At 41.1% G+C, this 17510-nt stretch overlaps 1 protein-coding gene and 1 long non-coding RNA gene across 8 annotated transcripts in view; one reads left to right on the plus strand and one right to left on the minus strand.

Annotated features, from left to right (window-relative positions):
- Positions 1–17510, plus strand: part of USH2A (usherin) — a gene marked incomplete at its 5' end in the record, with an annotated part of 433145 nt that overhangs the window by 360324 nt on the left and 55311 nt on the right. For all 7 annotated transcript variants that reach the window (XR_014562720.1, XM_083732918.1, XM_083732919.1 and 4 more), the window contains one exon: positions 2695–3049. Coding sequence is in view for 6 of the 7 variants with exons in the window: in XM_083732918.1 (XP_083589044.1) it covers positions 2695–3049 (355 nt within the window). The remainder of the gene's footprint in view (positions 1–2694; positions 3050–17510) is intronic.
- LOC310842235 lies at positions 10405–16993 on the minus strand. Its single transcript, XR_014563024.1, has 3 exons — positions 16891–16993; positions 11548–11616; positions 10405–10500 (listed from the first exon to the last, which is right to left on the minus strand). It is a non-coding gene; the product is annotated as an uncharacterized lncRNA (long non-coding RNA).

Raw genomic sequence — 17510 nt, forward strand, 5'->3', positions numbered from 1 at the left:
AACTACTCCACAGGCAGAGTGCCCTTTTATGAATGTATTTACTTGATTTGCTTTTCCTTACTCTGATGATAATAACTGAGTAGGTTGTGGGGGAGTAATTCAGTTGGATACTGAATGCATGAAGCTCCCTGAATGGCAAGAGAACTGCAGAGTACAGCAGGAAGGCATGAAGTGGTATGCAGATTTTAGGGTGCCCTAAAGTGAGGAGCCCTAGTCAGCTGCCCAGTTTGCCCTCCACTAAAGTCTCCACTTCAAGCTACGTAGCTATGTTCTTGGCTATAAAGTTTGTCCTGATAAACATCACTCTTTGCACACCTTTAAATGGGTGAAGGCATCAAACCATAATATGCAGGTTCAGTGACAGTTAGCAGTTCCTGAGAAGGGCATCTTTCTTTTGTGCTTTTCTCTCTGTGTGGGAGAAAATCTTCCATTTAAATGAGCAGCTGAATTCTAAATCTTCAGGCTGTTGAAATGACTAGAGACTGTTCAGCCACTTCTGCTCGGAGTTTATTCATACATGAGGATATTCTCCTTTTAGCACTACAGATGGAACCATTTACCTAACCATAAGTTTCTTTCATTAAATATTCAACAGTAATAAGATCTAAACACTTTAACCAGACTACATTGTTCGGCTTTGCTTGTGGAAGAGCTCACGGTTGGTGGCATATTTGATCTATCAGGGAGAGAAGCTGTTTATCACAGGTTTTCCACGTTACTAAACAGTAATTTGTGAACCCAGCAAACAGCTATGGCGGCTAATTGAGAAACTATACAATACAATACAATGCAAAGCAAACCAATGAGCATTGTTGTACATACAATATCATAATTTTTCACTTTTTGTGATTGACATATTTCTGTAACTCAATAGGAGGGCATTTAATGCAAAACTCTGCACTAAATGGAAGCAGCACAAGTGTGCCCTATGCTTCCTGGCAACTAATATTTAATTAATTTATTATATTTACTCTTACATTTATGTCCCACATTTCTTCCAAGCAGCTCACAGGGGCATAGATGGTTCTCTTCTTCCCCATATTATCCTCACAACTCTGTGAAGTACATTAGACTGAGAGATGGTGACTGGCCTAAGCTTTAGGGCTGAATGGGGCTTTGAATGCTCCCAGGTCCTAGTACAACACTCTAACCACTATAAAACATGGTGCATTTTACCATAAAGCCCATTGCACCTTAAAAATTCTACCTCCCTTCCAAAAATTAAAAAGCTGCTAGTCCCCAGTGATACAAGTAATTTGCATAAAATCATGATGTCAATCTTTGGGTAAAGGTGCAGAATCTGGAAACCTAGTAGCAACAGTTGAATTTCTACAAGGCTCTTTCCTCAAACTTCCATTAAACTCACTTACCCCAACAGTCAATTGGGCTGAGGTAGGGTGCCCAGAAAAGGCCCTTCCATGGCAATCAGTCTTCTGGCACTTTTGCACAAAACTAGCATGGGACATATTGATGGTTGCTTTAGCTCACCTCCCACACACTTCTCCCTACGCTGAACCACTGTGATTGAGACCACAAGCTTAACATGAGTCAACAATGTGATGCAACAGCAAAAGAAAAGAAAGAAAAGAAAAGAAAGCTAATTCTATTCTAGGTTGCATCAACAGAAGTATAGTGTCCTGATCATGGGAAGTCATTGTCCCACTCTATTCCACATTGGTCAAACCATACTGGGAGTACTGTGTCCAGTTCTGGGCAACACAGTTTAAGAAGAATATAAACAAGCTGGAACATGTGCAAATGAAGGCAGCCAAGATGACCAGGGTTCTGAAACCAAGCCTTATGAGGAATAGCTCAGGGAGTTGAGTATATTTAGGCTGGAAAAGAGGAGATGGAGAGCTATGGCAGCCACCTTCAGATGTCTAAAGGGCTGCCACACGGAAGATGGAGCAAACTTGTTTTCTCCTGCTCCAGAGGGTAGGACCCGAACCAGTGGCTTCAAGTTAAAAGAAAGGTGATTCCGACTAAACACCAGGTTGAACTTTCTGACAGTAAGAGTTGTTCGACAGTGGATCAGACTCTCTCAGGAGGTGGTAAACTCTACTTCATTGGAGGTTTTTAAGCAGAGTTAGATGGCCATCTGTCGTGAATCCTTTAGCTGGGATTCCCGCATTGCTGGGGATTGGACTAAGGATCCTTGAGGTCCCTTCCAACTCTATGATTTTATACTGTGCTTTGACTTTATTGCACTTGTGTTATTACATGCATGTGTTGGCCCATGTACATACTCTGCTTTTCCTTCTGCAGTACCAAGTCAAACCAATTCAACTTTTACCACCAACGTAGCACAAAACAAAAACAGCTGCTTCCTGTAAATCTGTCATGACTTTAAAATCAGTTGCTACAGGTAACCATCAGTATTGAAACAACCAAATTTGACAATAGGTAAAGATTTGTACTTGTGAAAGAAAAAGTCCATTGTTCTTAGGGCGTGATCATGACACCTGCCTAGCACCTGAGCTGATTTCACATCAGCAAATGCACCATGTTTGCTGTTGCAAGTGGCATGTCAGGTAATGTATTGATTTGGTGTAGTAAGTATGTGCATTGTTAATGATAAAAACTGAACTATACTAGGCTATAGTCATTTTGAAGTTTGTACTTCAGCATCAAATGATCTCTTATTTATTAGTGGCTATAAAAGTTATTTACAGGTGATTTTTGTATGACTTTCAGACGTCCAGTGGGTACTCGAGAGGAACTGCTTATTTTCATCTGGTCTGAAGGTGCTTTAGAATTCATTGATGCTACAGATGTCCTTCAGCCGTTCACGGAGTATGAATACCGCATTAGGGCACAGAATTTCAAGGGCTCTGTGGATAGTCTGTGGTCTTCAACACAAACTCTGGAAGCCCCACCTTGGGGCATGAAAGTTCCCTGGGGCCAAGCTTTAAGCGCTTACTCTGTGCTCCTAAATTGGACCGAACCCACTTCTCCTAACGGTGCCATTTCTCAATATCGTGTCGTCTATCAAGAGAGACAGAGCGACCCGACATTCAACATGCCAGCTGTTACTGCATTAACTGTATCGGTAAGTGTTAGATAATCAGCCAACGTGAAGGAGTCATTTTTAGAAACACATGCAGTTTCCTTTTCTGACCTCATTTGTGGTTTAGAAGTGCATATTAGGGCTGTCGGCCATTTCAAGAAAGATTGCATGTTTCTGGTTGCATTACTTATTTGTTTATAAAAAAAGATATTTATATAATGCTACAGCATAAAAAAAATCAAAGTGGTTTACAATAATATCTCTGTATAAGAAAAACACATAAAAATTCAATCACACAAACTATGGTTAGTCAGCCAAACCATTGGTCATAGTTGATTAATCAGTTATATGTATATATGAATAACGACAATAGTTCTGAAGCAAACAAGGATACTTTGTTTTTAGTTGATGTGCACATACATCATAGTGGTCACTATCGTAGAAAAAGCTCTTGTATGGGAGAAAATCCAGGGATTTTTCTTTTTTAATGGCATTTGCCATCCCCAGTTTCCTCTCTCCCATGCGTTGAAAGTATTTGTATTAAAATGTGTTGCCCAATTAATTGGAAGCACCTTTTTAGTCTTGATTAATAGATTAAGTGTTGTAGTCCTAAAATATTCACATGGTGCAATCCTTAGTTGCCCATGTACGCTAATAATGGATGATTCACATACAACAATGAGGACATCTACACATGAACAACAGCCCATCACAATACCATGCATGTTGGCTCATAAGTTCCACTGAGCATAGCAGAACTTACTAGTAAATATCCTTTGGTTAGGAGACCAAAATGAAATATAATCATAGCAAAATCAGATATATTTTTTCAACCATTCCAAGTGCATGCTGGTTTAAGCATGATAGTAAAATTAGCATTAGCTTGACTCCTATGATTTATGTTTAGTAATTAGGAAGATTTGCCTCATAACTCTTCAGAATCAGAAATAAATCAACCACCACAAAAAGAAAACGCTTTTACCAACAGTGGCACCTGGCACTCCCATACTGTAAGTTGCAAACCTTGACAAATACAGGAACCTCTAATTAGATGGATACAATTTCTGCATGGAAGAAATGGCAGAACTAAGAACAAGATACAGTGTTGTGATTTTGCTGTAAATTGGCTATTTCAGCAATCGTAATGTCAAAGGAGGCGTTGGACTGGCACTGTGTTGCAAATGTCTTATTTCAAAAAAAGATACTGTAGAGCTGGAAATGGTTCTGAAAAGGGAAGCCAAAATGATCAAGGGGCTGAAGTAACTTCCCTAGGAAAAGGGTATGCTCCTTACAGGCTTTTTTTTCCTCAGGAAAAAGATAAGGAGGGATATAACAGAACTGTGTAAGGTTATATAAGTTGTGGAGAAAGTGAATGGAGTTTTGCTCCTCCCTACCTCATAATACTACAACTCGGGGACAAGTAAATGAATGTTGAATATTCAGGACAGACAAAATAAAATACTTCTTCACACAGTGCAGAGTTGAACTATGGAATTCGCTCTAACAAGATGTAGTGATGGCCACCAATATGGATGGCTTTGAAAGAGGACTTGACAGATTCATGGAGGATAAGTCTCTCAATGGCTACCAGCCATCATGGCTATGCTCTGCCCTCATGGTTGGAGGCAGTAGGCCTCTGAATCCTGGTTGCTGGGAACAGCATGTGGAGAGAGTGCTGTTGACTCAGGTTCTTCTGGTGGGCTTCCCATAGGCACCTGGTTGGCCACTGTGAAAGCAGAATGCTGGACGAGATGGGCCATTGGTCTGAGTGAGCAGGGCTCTTCTTATGTGAATAGAAAAATAATGTCAGGAAGCAGGCCTCAGTTGTTATTTACCATCTGATGTATGATGTCTACTTAAGCCAGCCTCAAAAAAAGTCACTATCTGCTGCCACTATGTATTAATCTGAAGTAATGGCATGGAAAATACCAGCCCTGGGACCTGTTAGTCTTGGTTCTACCCCTATGCAGAATAATGGAGACTTTCATATATTCTAATTACATTATACAGTGGTACCTCAGGTTAAGAACTTAATTCATTCTGGAGGTCCGTTCTTAACCTGAAACTGTTCTTAACCTGAGGTACCACTTTAGCTAATGGGGCCTCTCACTGCTGCTGCGCTGCAGCAGCACGATTTCTGTTCTCATCCTGAAGCAAAGTTCTTAACCCAAGGTACTATTTCTGGGTTAGTGGAGTCTGTAACCTGAAGCATCTATGACGTGAAGCGTCTGTAACCCGAGGTACCACTGTATATAACTCATATAATAATGGAGACTTTCATATACCATAGTCTAGAATTCACCACAATATAAATTCACGTCAGATCAGAATATCATAGATTCAGGTAGGTAGCTGTGTTGGTCTGACACAGTTGAGATAAATAAATAAATAAATAAATAAATAAATAAGTGAATGTATGAATGAATAGTACAGTAGCACCTTAGAGACCAACTAAGTTTGTTCTGGGTATAAACTTTCGTGTACATGCACACTTCTTCAGATTGAGGTCGATGGACTTCATGGTCTCTACGGTGCTGCTAAACAATTTTTTAATTAATTTTTTAATTAAGATATTCTATCTTAAAATTTTCTGAATACCATTTTCTGTGGGAAATATATGAGCTGTTGTTTTTTTCTTGGCTTACTTTCAACATGAGCAGATTAGCAGGGATAAGAAGTGGTCAATATTGAGGAAGAGCCTGAATTTCTTTCTCTTAATTTTTTAAAAATGTTATGTACAATTCATAGCCTTCCAGCTGTTCAATAAGTACATGCCAAGTTATATGGCAAGACTGCAAATATGTTTGTTTCCCTCTACAGCAGGCATGGCCAAACCTGGGCCCCCAGCTGTTTTGGGACTACAGTTTCCATCATCCCTGACCACTGGTCCTGTAGCTAGGGATGATGGGAGTTGTAGTCCCAAAACAGATGGAGGGCCAGGTTTGGCCATGCCTGCACAGTATTGCTTCTGGACAATATATAAGGACCTGAAGTATCTAGAATTGCACACTTTCCCAAAGCAAATTTATTGTTTCCCACTAGTGATCAGACACTTGTAACTCTCTTGCAACAATTTAAAACATATGTTTTAAAGGTTAAAGGCCAGAACTGACAAGTGGATAGTTTCTAGTTGTTTTCAAAATCCTTTTCAAGTACCATTCAGCATGATGTTGAGTTTTGGAATTCCTCTCTCCAATCATGCATTGAATTGTCTTGCACATCATGCCAACAACAACAGAAAATATCCAAGATGGTTGCATTGAGGGCAATAAAATGTAGCAAAATGGCTTTTTAAATAATATTGCCACAGTATGTTTCTTTAGCAAAGGCATTTTAACGCCTTTTAAATTGTATTTTCTTGGCACTGGAGAAACATTACCCTACAAAACCTGAAATGGAAAAATATGTCAGAAATATATGCATAAAGATCAAGTGTGGTTTAGATAGCACTGATGCATTTTACTATCTTTCTATTTTTATTTTAAAATTCTTTCACTTTTCATTTAAAAATGTGTGTTACTGTGCCTAAACATTTGTCTCTGCGGAGCAAGGCAGCTTCCCTGCCCACCAAATTTATTGCAAATTAATGCTTTATACTAAAGCAGTGCTTTATTTCCCTAAGTGCAATGTAGGACACATTGAATGGAACTCTGGATTTGCGGATAGGATGTGCTGATGTAGCAAATGCAGTCCACATTGGTCTTTAGCCTATGTGGGTAGACTACCCTCCTGTAGGAGCAGATGAAAATAATAATAAGAGCAGTGACTTTTTCTGTGCAATGTCATTTTTCTGAAGCTTCTGTTTCAGGGAACTTCTCTGAAACCTCACATTTAGTGCTAAATTGCTGGATTAAAAGAGACAATGAAACTCACATACACCTTGGAACTGATTGAGTCCACTCAAGAATGAGGATTATCTTGGAGTCACGAAAATAACACAACTGAACTCTTTTTGTACAATTTCTCCCCCCTCCCCAGTGGTCCTGAAGTTGCCATTGGATGCAACTAATATTTATGTATTTCATTTACTAATATCAAACCCCATGACTAGGAAGATGAGAAATTAAAAATGTTATCAAAGGTATCAACCTCAAAACTACTTTTACTCCCCTGAAATTATCTGGATATTTTTCCTTCACAATTTGTTGGCATTGAATTTTGTCCAAGACAAAATTTCCACCTCATCACATGAGATATGTTACTAGTTATATAAAAACTCATTGGATTCCTTTAAAATTCCTGGTATGCCTCCAAATTCAACTTGAATTTTGTATCGGATGAAAATTGATCTCAACTCTAAATATTGACATAAATAGTACTGGGCTGATATGTGAATAATGCCTCTGTGTGTGTGTTCAATTTCACAGGAATCTAAAATTATTATTATTATTATTATTATTAATAATAATAATAATAATAATAATAATAATAATAATAATAATTTTTATTTATATCCCGCCCTCCCCAGCCAAAGCTGGGCTCAGGGCAGCTAACAACAATAAAATAAAGACATCATGTTTGAAAATTGCTACTCTGTGGAAATAGAATTTCCCATGAAATTGCTGCCAAACACTTAACTGCAAATTTGTGAATGAGATGTTTTAATTAAAATCTAATTTTATTGAAGGAACTGGCTTCCAGTGATTAAACTTATGCCCCTTTAAAATATAGCTTACGGGGGTACTAGGCTAAAGCATTTAATCTCCTAAAGCATCTCAACTGGAGCTCTCTCATGGGATATGCCATTAGTCATTCTCTCACACAAGCTTTCACGTTACTTTGCAAGACTTACAGTATCGAGCAAGCAGAGAGGTCTGTCCTTTATGTTTCTGTTGCTACCAAAGTTCAAGATTTGTGTGTGTGTGTGTGTGTGGAGAGAGAGAGAGAGAAGATTCCTATTTACAAAGCCTTTGCTAACCAAGGAATTTGTTTTAGCATTGCTTCTTGTGTGCGTTGCATTCAACGTATACTGCATGTCCAAATAGAGCACAGAAACATACACTAAGTGGCATAACAGTAAAAGCCTGAAAATGAGCAGGTAGAAATGTAAAGAATGGCTGCAATGGCTTGGGGCTGTGGCCTGTGCATTGGGTGGAATTCAGTGCTGCACTCTATCTGCTTCCCAGACAGAATGAGCCCCATTTGCCCTGTTGTGGGGATTCCCCCAATCCAACCCAAGCCACTTTCAGGGATGCAGAGGGCACATGGAGGAGTACAGCAGGGCTTATGCTGGTGAGGCTTATTGCGTGGACAGGCCAAGTTCCCCAGATCCTGAGCGCCCCCCCCCCCGTCATGTGGAATAACAACTCAAGACAACGTGCTATGGGATTAAATTGGCCACAACTTTATTAAATTTCAAATGTGGGTAGACCTTGGCTCAGGCATTGGGAATTATCCCTCTCCAGTCCCCAGCCGGGGACCTAAGGAGCATCAGGGTTATCCAGTGTGTGTGTGGGGGGGGATGGGCCGGCTCTGGAGAACATATGTTCAAGCAGAGATAGCCACCTCCGTTACGCCGCCGCCGCAGGGGAGAGCAGTGATGACCTCTCGGCATACGGTCAAAGCCCCCCTTTAACGGGGAACCCTGGTATCGCCACTGCAAAGAGGAAGATAGACTAAAGGATTCCGCCCAAGGCCTGACACTGCCAAAGTTATGACGTTTTGCTACGGGAAAGGCAAAACCTGCCAATGCAGGGGAATTCCTTTCTGGCCCTTTAACAGCAACCTTGACGTAGCAGCGCCCGCATACCTGTGAAGAAAAGTTAACCCGCAAAACCTGTGAAGAAAAGTTAACGAAATAAGAAATTAACTGAGGGTGGATAGGGTGGGAGAAGCTCTGGAGCCAAGTGAGGATTCCCAGGTAAGATCCTCCCTCTATTGTGTGGGCAGGTAGACCCCCCCTGGCCTGGTCTCCTTGGCAACACTTCCTCCAGGTGGGATTGGACAACTGACTGAGATAGGCAGAGACCTCCAGGTATCCCACCTGAGGGAAGGCGAAGCCAAGCCTATGCTGATGGAGCCACTCCAGTTCCAGGGGCTGCGCGCGTCCACTCAAAGGGCGCCCCCTGTTTTATGCGGGGAGCGGTCATTAGCTGTCTCCCACCCTTTAATTCCACTCCACCTCTCAACCTTTTGCTGAATCACAAGGGCAACAGAGTTCTGCTTGAGCTGCTCTTTCCTGTAAATTATTTGGTTTCTCTTTCTCCTTCCCACCTTTACTTTCTGAGCCTCACTTCCCCTTTAAATGTAACATTCCTGGGCTGAACTTTTGAGCCTCTTGTGACCTTTAAGCTTCCTGGTATGAACAGGCTCTAAAATGAACATCTCCCCTTTTTTTGCCAAAGGCCTGCATTCATCGTTGGCACCAGTAGTGGCCAGGGGAGTGGAGGCACTAACCTGACCCTCCCATCACCAGTGTCACTGCAACTTATGAAGAAGGGATGGGGCAAGGCGGTGGCAAGTTTGGTGTGGTGCAAATGCATGGGGGGTGTCCCAGATTGATAGGTCAGGCAAACAGTGCTGACCACTACAGGTCGGCACTCCCACATGCATATCACATAGAAAGACATAGAGGATACAACATACATGGAGATAAAAGTGTGCAAACACACACACATCAGGCACACATATGAAGATATGTTTTTTTTCCTCCTGCTGGCTCGTCAAATTATTGATATGATGAGGAGGGATGGGGCCACTTGCATCCCCATCGGGGTGCTGAACTGGGCAGAGAACCCCACAATCCTCTGTGTATAGGTGTCCCCCCCACTTATGTGGGGGCTATGTTCTAGGCCCCCATATGCATATGTGAAATTGTGTAAAGTGGGGAATCCACAAATGGAATTGAAGCTCTGGGACTGGAGGACATGGCGGTGGCAGCTGCACTACGCTGCACATCAGCTGTTAGGTGGCGAGGCTGAGAAGCATAAACAAAGCTCCGCTGCACCTCCAGTCTCTTCAGGCTTTCTCTGTCCTCACTGATGACATTGATATCCGGGGAGGGTCTCCTCATGAACCACAAAGACTCTCGAGCCCTCTCCTGCCATTTCTGGGTTTGAGTTGATTGGTTGGTTTCCAGGTACCGTACATATATGTGCTGGGCAGGACGCCTGTACCTTACCCCCCCCCCCCTTTTATGATGTTGAAATGAAAATCATGTGGTATGTGTCTTGGGGGATCAGAAAAAGTTGCTTGGGAGGATGTATTATGCCCCTGTGCTGGGGGTTAATTACCTCTGCTCTAAAGCAAAAGGAACAATTTGACAACAAAATACATCACATAAAATCATGAAATAATTACACTTCTTCACAGTGGCTGTAATGAAATGTAACATTACATTGCAGGATAAGAGTTCACAAGGCATATATGGAAGACTGCTAATGATGTTGGGCATAATTCAGCCTGTTACACTTCTTAAAATTTCGTTGCTTTTAATGGCAGAAAGTTGTAAGTCGCTTTGGATTGCCATGGGCAAGATATAGTGCCTAACAAATCTGCTGAGTAAAATAAACGAACAAATAAATAAAATCCAGTGGTCCTGGAATGTGCTTGATATTTCTCTACAGTGATAACTTGCTGGGCTGTAGCGTACCTGGAAAAAAGTTGAGTTATTCTTTCTGAAAAGCTTTTGTTAAACCTTACTAATTTCCTGGAACAGTCATACAGTTCTGATGTCTGCAATGCAATTTGGCATATCAGTTCTCAAGTAGGGACTGAGTAATATTCCTGTACCTAGAAGTGAGAAACATCTGCCCCACAGCAATCCACCATTGATTTACCAATCACTTACAAAGCACCTAATACGATCTGAGTGCTGTGCCGAGATAGAGAGTCCCTGCCCACAAGTTTACAATCTACGTGAAAAGACCTGATGCAAAAGGAAAAAGGAGTGAGGAGGGAAGAGAAAGCAGATTTGTGTATTAGAGACACATCAGCTGCTGCAGTTATGCAGCAGTCTTATTACAAATAAGATAAGAGAAGTGGAAATTAAGTATTCCACACTGAGCAACAATATTTTGCACTACCCATCTTTTCAGTCACCTTAAAACACATTTGGATTTCTGAAATTATATGGCGAGCAAGTATTCAGAATACTGAGAGCTGCATATGCCACCAGTTCAGGCTACGTGCCACTTAGCAAAGACCAAAAGCTGCAAGTGGCAATGAGGGGGCAAATGTTAATTGAACTGCTGTGCTGTTGCTAGCATGGAGAGTAGCCACCAACAGAAACAAGATGGCTGCCCCAGACATGCCCTATTGGAGCTAGAAGATCACATCGTTAGCTCTGCAAGGGCTTATGGGTTATGAGGAAACCATACACAGATGACTAATTTTTTTATGGTTCACAGCCAAGCAAAGTGAAATTCAGCAGCTGTTCAGGACAAGTGACCACTCTAACGGCTGCAATATAACCCACTAAATAGAGAGGGAATTGCATGAGAGCAAGAGGTTAGCAGTGATTATCGGCAGGTGAGTGCTTTATTGAAGTTGAAAGACCATTAACATTGATGGAGTAATTATTTCAACTTGAAAGTAATTACCTTGATGGGTGATAACTTCTCCAGTGTTCCCAGATTGGATTGGGCCAAACAGTTGTGAACTCCTGAAGCCTAGAAAAATATTACAACAATACTGCAATGTTTAAATTGCTGAACTAACTGTTAGAGTGTTTTAATTATGCCTAACAGTGGAGGATTTTTTAAAGTTGCAGCAACCAGTGAACTCTCAAACAGAGAGACATTTACTTTCTAATCCTAGTGAAATGACCCACACCTAGCACAGGCACCTCAAATTATTCATGTTATTTGAATTCAGCTTTCAAGATGCAGAATTTGCTTCCTAAATAGAGCTGGTCAGGAATGGCTGACCCTAACTTTATTGTACCTTTGAATTGAGGAGGCTTCAGTGGAAAATAAACCATTGTCTCTTAATCTGTTAATAATAAGAGCTTGATAGAAGTGTGTAAAATACGCCTTGCAATCAAAGGGATTCATAAACTTTGCTGATATATTCATTCTCCAAGTTATTCATCATTGACTGTCAAGAAACTGAATGACTCTCTTCAGGTGTGTATTTGGCTATAAATGAACATGTGTGGGTGGCTGATCAGCATAGTGCTTGACCGCCACACATTTATTGATATCATTCATATGGAGCCCACGATAACCTGCAACATAGAAGGTCTCAGATTGTGCATACAGTTGTTGGCATCTGTCTCTCTCTCGAGACAATGGAGTGGTCCTAAGGAAATCAGATCAATACATTTGGCACCAGCTTCGCTTCTGGAGTTGCCAGAAGGAGGCTATGAGGTGCCATCCAACCATCTTAGGGACTCCAGTCCGGATTTATGTAGGGTTTACTCCTCCTTCTGAAGATATCGCACAAGGCAGTGGAGGTTTAGGAGCCTATATCTACCTGGTATGTGTGTGTAGACTCTATGCAGCTAGCAGAGATGAATGTGTGGAGGTCAGAGAACAAGGCTCAGAGGTCTTGTGTGTGGCTTAAGTCAAACATCGGTAGTGAAACAAAGAAAGAAGGAAAGTAAATGGGAAGTCACTCATTAGATAGAAGATAAATAACTTGGAGAGAAAAAGGTTCAAATGTTTTTTAAAGCAATCTGTTTAAAAAATAACAAGTCATTATATAGAATATAAATGTGTTTCTATTTCACTTCTCCGCCAGGTGGCTCAGACATGACAGAAAAGGAAAATGGACTATAAGGGAGGAGGGAAAAAGCAAACTCAGGCAATATTTCTTGGTTGCAGAACTTTTGTTATGGCCAGCTGGTATGGGAAATATTTCAAAGCGAGGTGAAGTCAAAATTGCTGGTGTTTCAGCAGAGCAAATAGGGAGCGTCTGTAGCCCCATCTCTTTCCCCTCTCCTCGTTGTCTTTCAGTTTCCTCTATAAAAGCCACTTCAATAGATACATAGGTCATGGGCATTAGGGGGGGAAATCCATTTGGATAAGAACCACAAGATTTTCAATGAATTCCATTCTTAGTCTGGGGAAAAGAATGGGCTGGGGAAACCCAGCCAGATGGGTAGGGTATAAATAATAAATTGGAAATGTATAATAATAAATTATATTATTATTATAAAAAGATATGGAGAAAGAAACTCCCAAACCCCAGGAAAGCTTGTGAGTAAATTCAGTAATGTAATAATGAAATGTCTTAGCAGACATTTGGAATAATATTGTGAACACGTCACATAGATGGTCCCATATGCCTTTGCAGCTAACACACATGCAAAGAAATATATTCCTGAATTGATAGAACAATGTAGGCAGAAGAGGACTTATATGCATCTCTGGTGACTATGCCTGCAGGTAGAAAGTTTGTGGAACAGGGTGCTTCAAGATATGGCTGTTTTTGGAGGGCTAATCAATTGTGAAAACTCCAAAGGTATTATTGTTATCCATTGGTTGCTACCAAGTTCTTATTACACAAAACCTGAGAAGTTCCATGGAGTTGTCCAAAGGTGGTTGATACAGCACTTTAGAAGATAGTGTCCTTTTCTTTCAAGGACCCTGTTTTTTTATTTAAAGATCATTTCTATCTTGATTCCCAGCCCTCAAGAAGCAATTTCTCTTAGAAGCTAGCCAACACCTTGCAGCAACCCCTTCCCTCTCTAGCTTTTTGCCATGGGTGCTGTTCTTGTGTTTGACAGTCGTCATACCTGTTTGTTGAATGGCTGTGCAAATTATCTGGATTATTTAAAAGGTAGCCATAGCAATTAGAATCATTTCATTGAACATCAGCCAGGTGCCCTATATCTCCAAAAAGTCACATTGCATTATATATTTTATAACTTGAATCTTAGGCTTTTTGACAGGGATCAGGGAATGAATTTTACTGTGTACATTCCTTTTCAGTGATTATGGCTCTGTTTTATTTTTTGCTAGAGCAATTACTAAAGTCATGGCTGATACCTATGCCCACTAGAGTTTGGTTGTGTTTTTCCTTTCCTCCTTCTTTTTTAAAGGATGGTTATTGATCTCTTGCTGAGCTGAGATTTCAGTTTTATGCCAGATAGCTTGATTAATGGGTTGGTTTCTGTAAGTGGACTGAATGGGGATAGGAAGCACAGGCTGCCCATACTGCCAGCCCTAAATCCGTCAAGACACATAGCTCATTATGAAACAGTTATCAAGTATACATGAAAAATTAATTGGGCTCAGTTTGATTCTGAAAAGAATCAGCCTTCTACTTGGCGGTCCCCCCAATCTTTCCAGATGTTGCGCACCAGCCCCTCGAGGAACAGCAAAGGGAGATGTATTAATACGTTGTATTGATTAGATCAAGACCCCTGACAGTTATTTGTAGAGATACCATCTGGCGGCTGTTCGAATTCCTTCACCAAAAACAGGACGTGACATGTTATTAATCTCAACTCTCTAAGTATAGACAGTTGCCTTTTCTGCTAAACCGCATTTTACCATTCCGTAGGAGATGAATGCAGACCTGAAGGGTGCTGAAATTAAGGTTATTACACAAATTGAGCCATATGGTCCAAATATTTCAGCAAGAAAATTGCCAGGCAATAAAAATTGCTCCTGCCTTCCTAATGGTGTAAATTACAGTTTAACCATGGCTCTAATGATGTCCTTCTGCCGCGCTTAACTACTGTTACATGAAGGACATTGTTTTAAAAATATAAAAAACAAGTAAATGCCAGCAGCGTGTTTTACAATCTGTTAGTGTGTCATTAAGAACACTGTCAGAATTACATAAACATAATGGCAGGCAACCTAGCATACAAAAAAAGAACAAGTATAGAAATAGAGTGCCTTGAAAACTCAGCAGAGTCAAGAGCTCTTTCAGTTTTTGGATCTGCTCCAATCTGCAGTTATTTCTGCTCATCACATTTTTCAATAGTTTTTTTAAAAAAACAAAACAAAACAACACAGTATGCAAATTCGTATGGAAGCCACAGTGCAGTGGTCCATGTGGAAAAGGTCGTGAGTGTGTACTCTAGGCCTTGTTCCTAGTTTTACCCATCAGCAGCTCCATGTTGGATCATCATTATCATATTATTATTATTATTACTGTTGTTGCTGCTGCTCATTACCCACCCTTTACCGTAAGGTCTCAGGGTGGGTTACGGCATTAAAAACATTTCTAGGACCTCAGCTGAAAGGTTCACTTTTCCATCAAGTGGCTTAATAGATCATATAGGGTCAGAGCAATTATTACAATTATAATTATTTATTGTAATTTATTACCTACCCTCAGGGCTGGATTTAGGTTTGATGAGGCCCTAAGCTACTGAAGGTAATGGGGCCCTTTATATGTCCAGCTGTCCTTTGTCAACAACAAATTGTCACTGTTTTTTGTTTTGCTTTTAAATAATTTTTATTAACAGGCCAATCAAATCTCATTAATTCCAAATCACATTAGTTCCAAATTATACAGCCAATTTTTTTTACAATTTTGTTTGGGGTACCCATACTTCGTGCTCCGAAAGGGATCCAAACATCACTCTTGCTGCTGCTTTAATTTCACAGTTCTGTCCAGTTCTGTCCAGATAATCTCTTTATTATTTTCCTCATCTTCTTGTTGTTATCATATGTTCCTTTCTTTGTGATCTCTGATAATCTTCACAAGCGGGTTGAAAACAAACATGTCCTGTGTGGATTTTACACTCTCCAAGAACCATATCTCATAAAGGACAGCTCCGTAAAGAACATTCCTACAGTCTGTCCGTTGATTTCCACCAGCCTGCTCTGTATCTCAGGGGGCCCCGCGAGGTCAAATTCACATTCCGATAACCATGCATTCACATTCCGATGACCATGGTCCTCCTCCCCCCGTCCTCCTGTGGGCAGGCCTGTCTTGACAAATCTCCATTTGCAACTGCGTCACAAAGCTTTCCTTCCATTCCCGATATTACCACCAGTCCTCTCTTTGATCAATAATTTATTTCCACACAGTTCTTAATCTCCTGCTTGTGATTAGTAATTTGCAACAATTCTTTCTCTCTGGGAGGGAGGATTATTGGGTACTCACATAAGACAAAAAAAAGAAAAGTTTTTTCCTCCCCCCCATTCCGTTTCAGTCCGACATGCCAGTATTTTAATGATGAGTCTTCACTTGATTTATTGTCTAGCCCATTGCTCCGCACACAGAGATCCCATTAATCAGCAGTCTTTGCTCCCGATCTTCACTTGAAGTATGTGCATTTGCTTCTTTATCCAATTATATATTTCGAGCTGATGCAAACCAGTCTGCGATCAAAGACAGCGTCCGGGAGAGCGACCTCACACGAGGGCTTCGTGCCAAGTGCCCTCACCCCCTTCTTTCCAATCCGGGGGTGAATTATGGACACAGCAGGCAAGGCAGTCCCCCCCATTCCCTTGGGGGGGGCAAGGGAGGCTGCATACTCCCATATCAGCCTCTTAATTACCTTGTGTGGGTCAGAGAGATGTTATTCACGGCCATCTTCTAATGCGCCCCCTGGTGGCCCCCCACAATTGTCACTGTTTTTTGTGTTGAATATATGCCACAGTATATGGTAATTTGTGGACCTAAAAGGTATCTAAAGCCATTTACCACTGTTGCTGTACGTAGGTTTTATTTTATTTGCTTTTTATCTTATATTTTGGAAATGTACACCCAGCTTTTCCCCTTTATTTTTTGGGGGGAGAGGCCAAGAGAGTGGGGCCCTAAGCTATAGCTTGTTTAGCTTATACGTAAATCCGGCACTGCCTACCCTTCACCCTAAGGTCCCAGGGTGATATAACCAATTAAAATACAATATTGACATTAAAACACAATATTACACAGTATTTTAAAAAGTTTAAAAACAACATAAAATGAAAGAAATAAGGAAGATCCTAAAAATATACATCTCAAGTGTCAAAAGCCAGGGTAAAGAGGTGCACCTTCAGCATTCGCCGAAAGCTGTATAATGAAGGTGCTGGATGCACCTCTGTGAGAAGAGAGTTCCACAACTTAGGAGTTGCCACAAAGAATACCGTTTCCTGGGCCTTCATCCTCTACTGAGGCCGTGGAACAACCAAGAGAGCCCCCTCTGCCAGTCTTAGCACCTGAGAGGGCCTGTAGGGAAGAAGGCAGTCTTTCAGGTGTTAGGGGACTGAGTTGTTCAGGGCTTTAAACATGAATGTGAGCACGTTGACTTGGGCCCAGAAACAATCTGACAACCAATGCAACTGTTTTAAAACAGAACCCCAGCCAGCAATCTGGCTCCTGCATTTTGGACTAATTGAAGTTTCTGAGTCATCTTCAAGGGAGGCCACACAAAGAGCACAGTACAATAATCCAAAATTGCCAGTCTGTCATTCTGCCTGGACACAGAGGTCCACCTCTGAGGGCTTTTGGGCAGTTCCCTCACTGCGAATGTGAGGTTACAGGGAACCAGGCAGAGGGCCTTCTCCATGGTGGCGCCTGCCCTGTAGAACAGTCTTCAGGTGTCAAGGAAATAAGTAACTATCTGGCTTTTAGAAGACATCTGAAGGCTGTTGTTTTTTAAAAAATATTTTTT

The sequence above is a fragment of the Podarcis gaigeae genome (genome assembly GCF_964106915.1).
Source record: "Podarcis gaigeae genome assembly, chromosome: 3".
NCBI lineage: Eukaryota > Metazoa > Chordata > Lepidosauria > Squamata > Lacertidae > Podarcis > Podarcis gaigeae.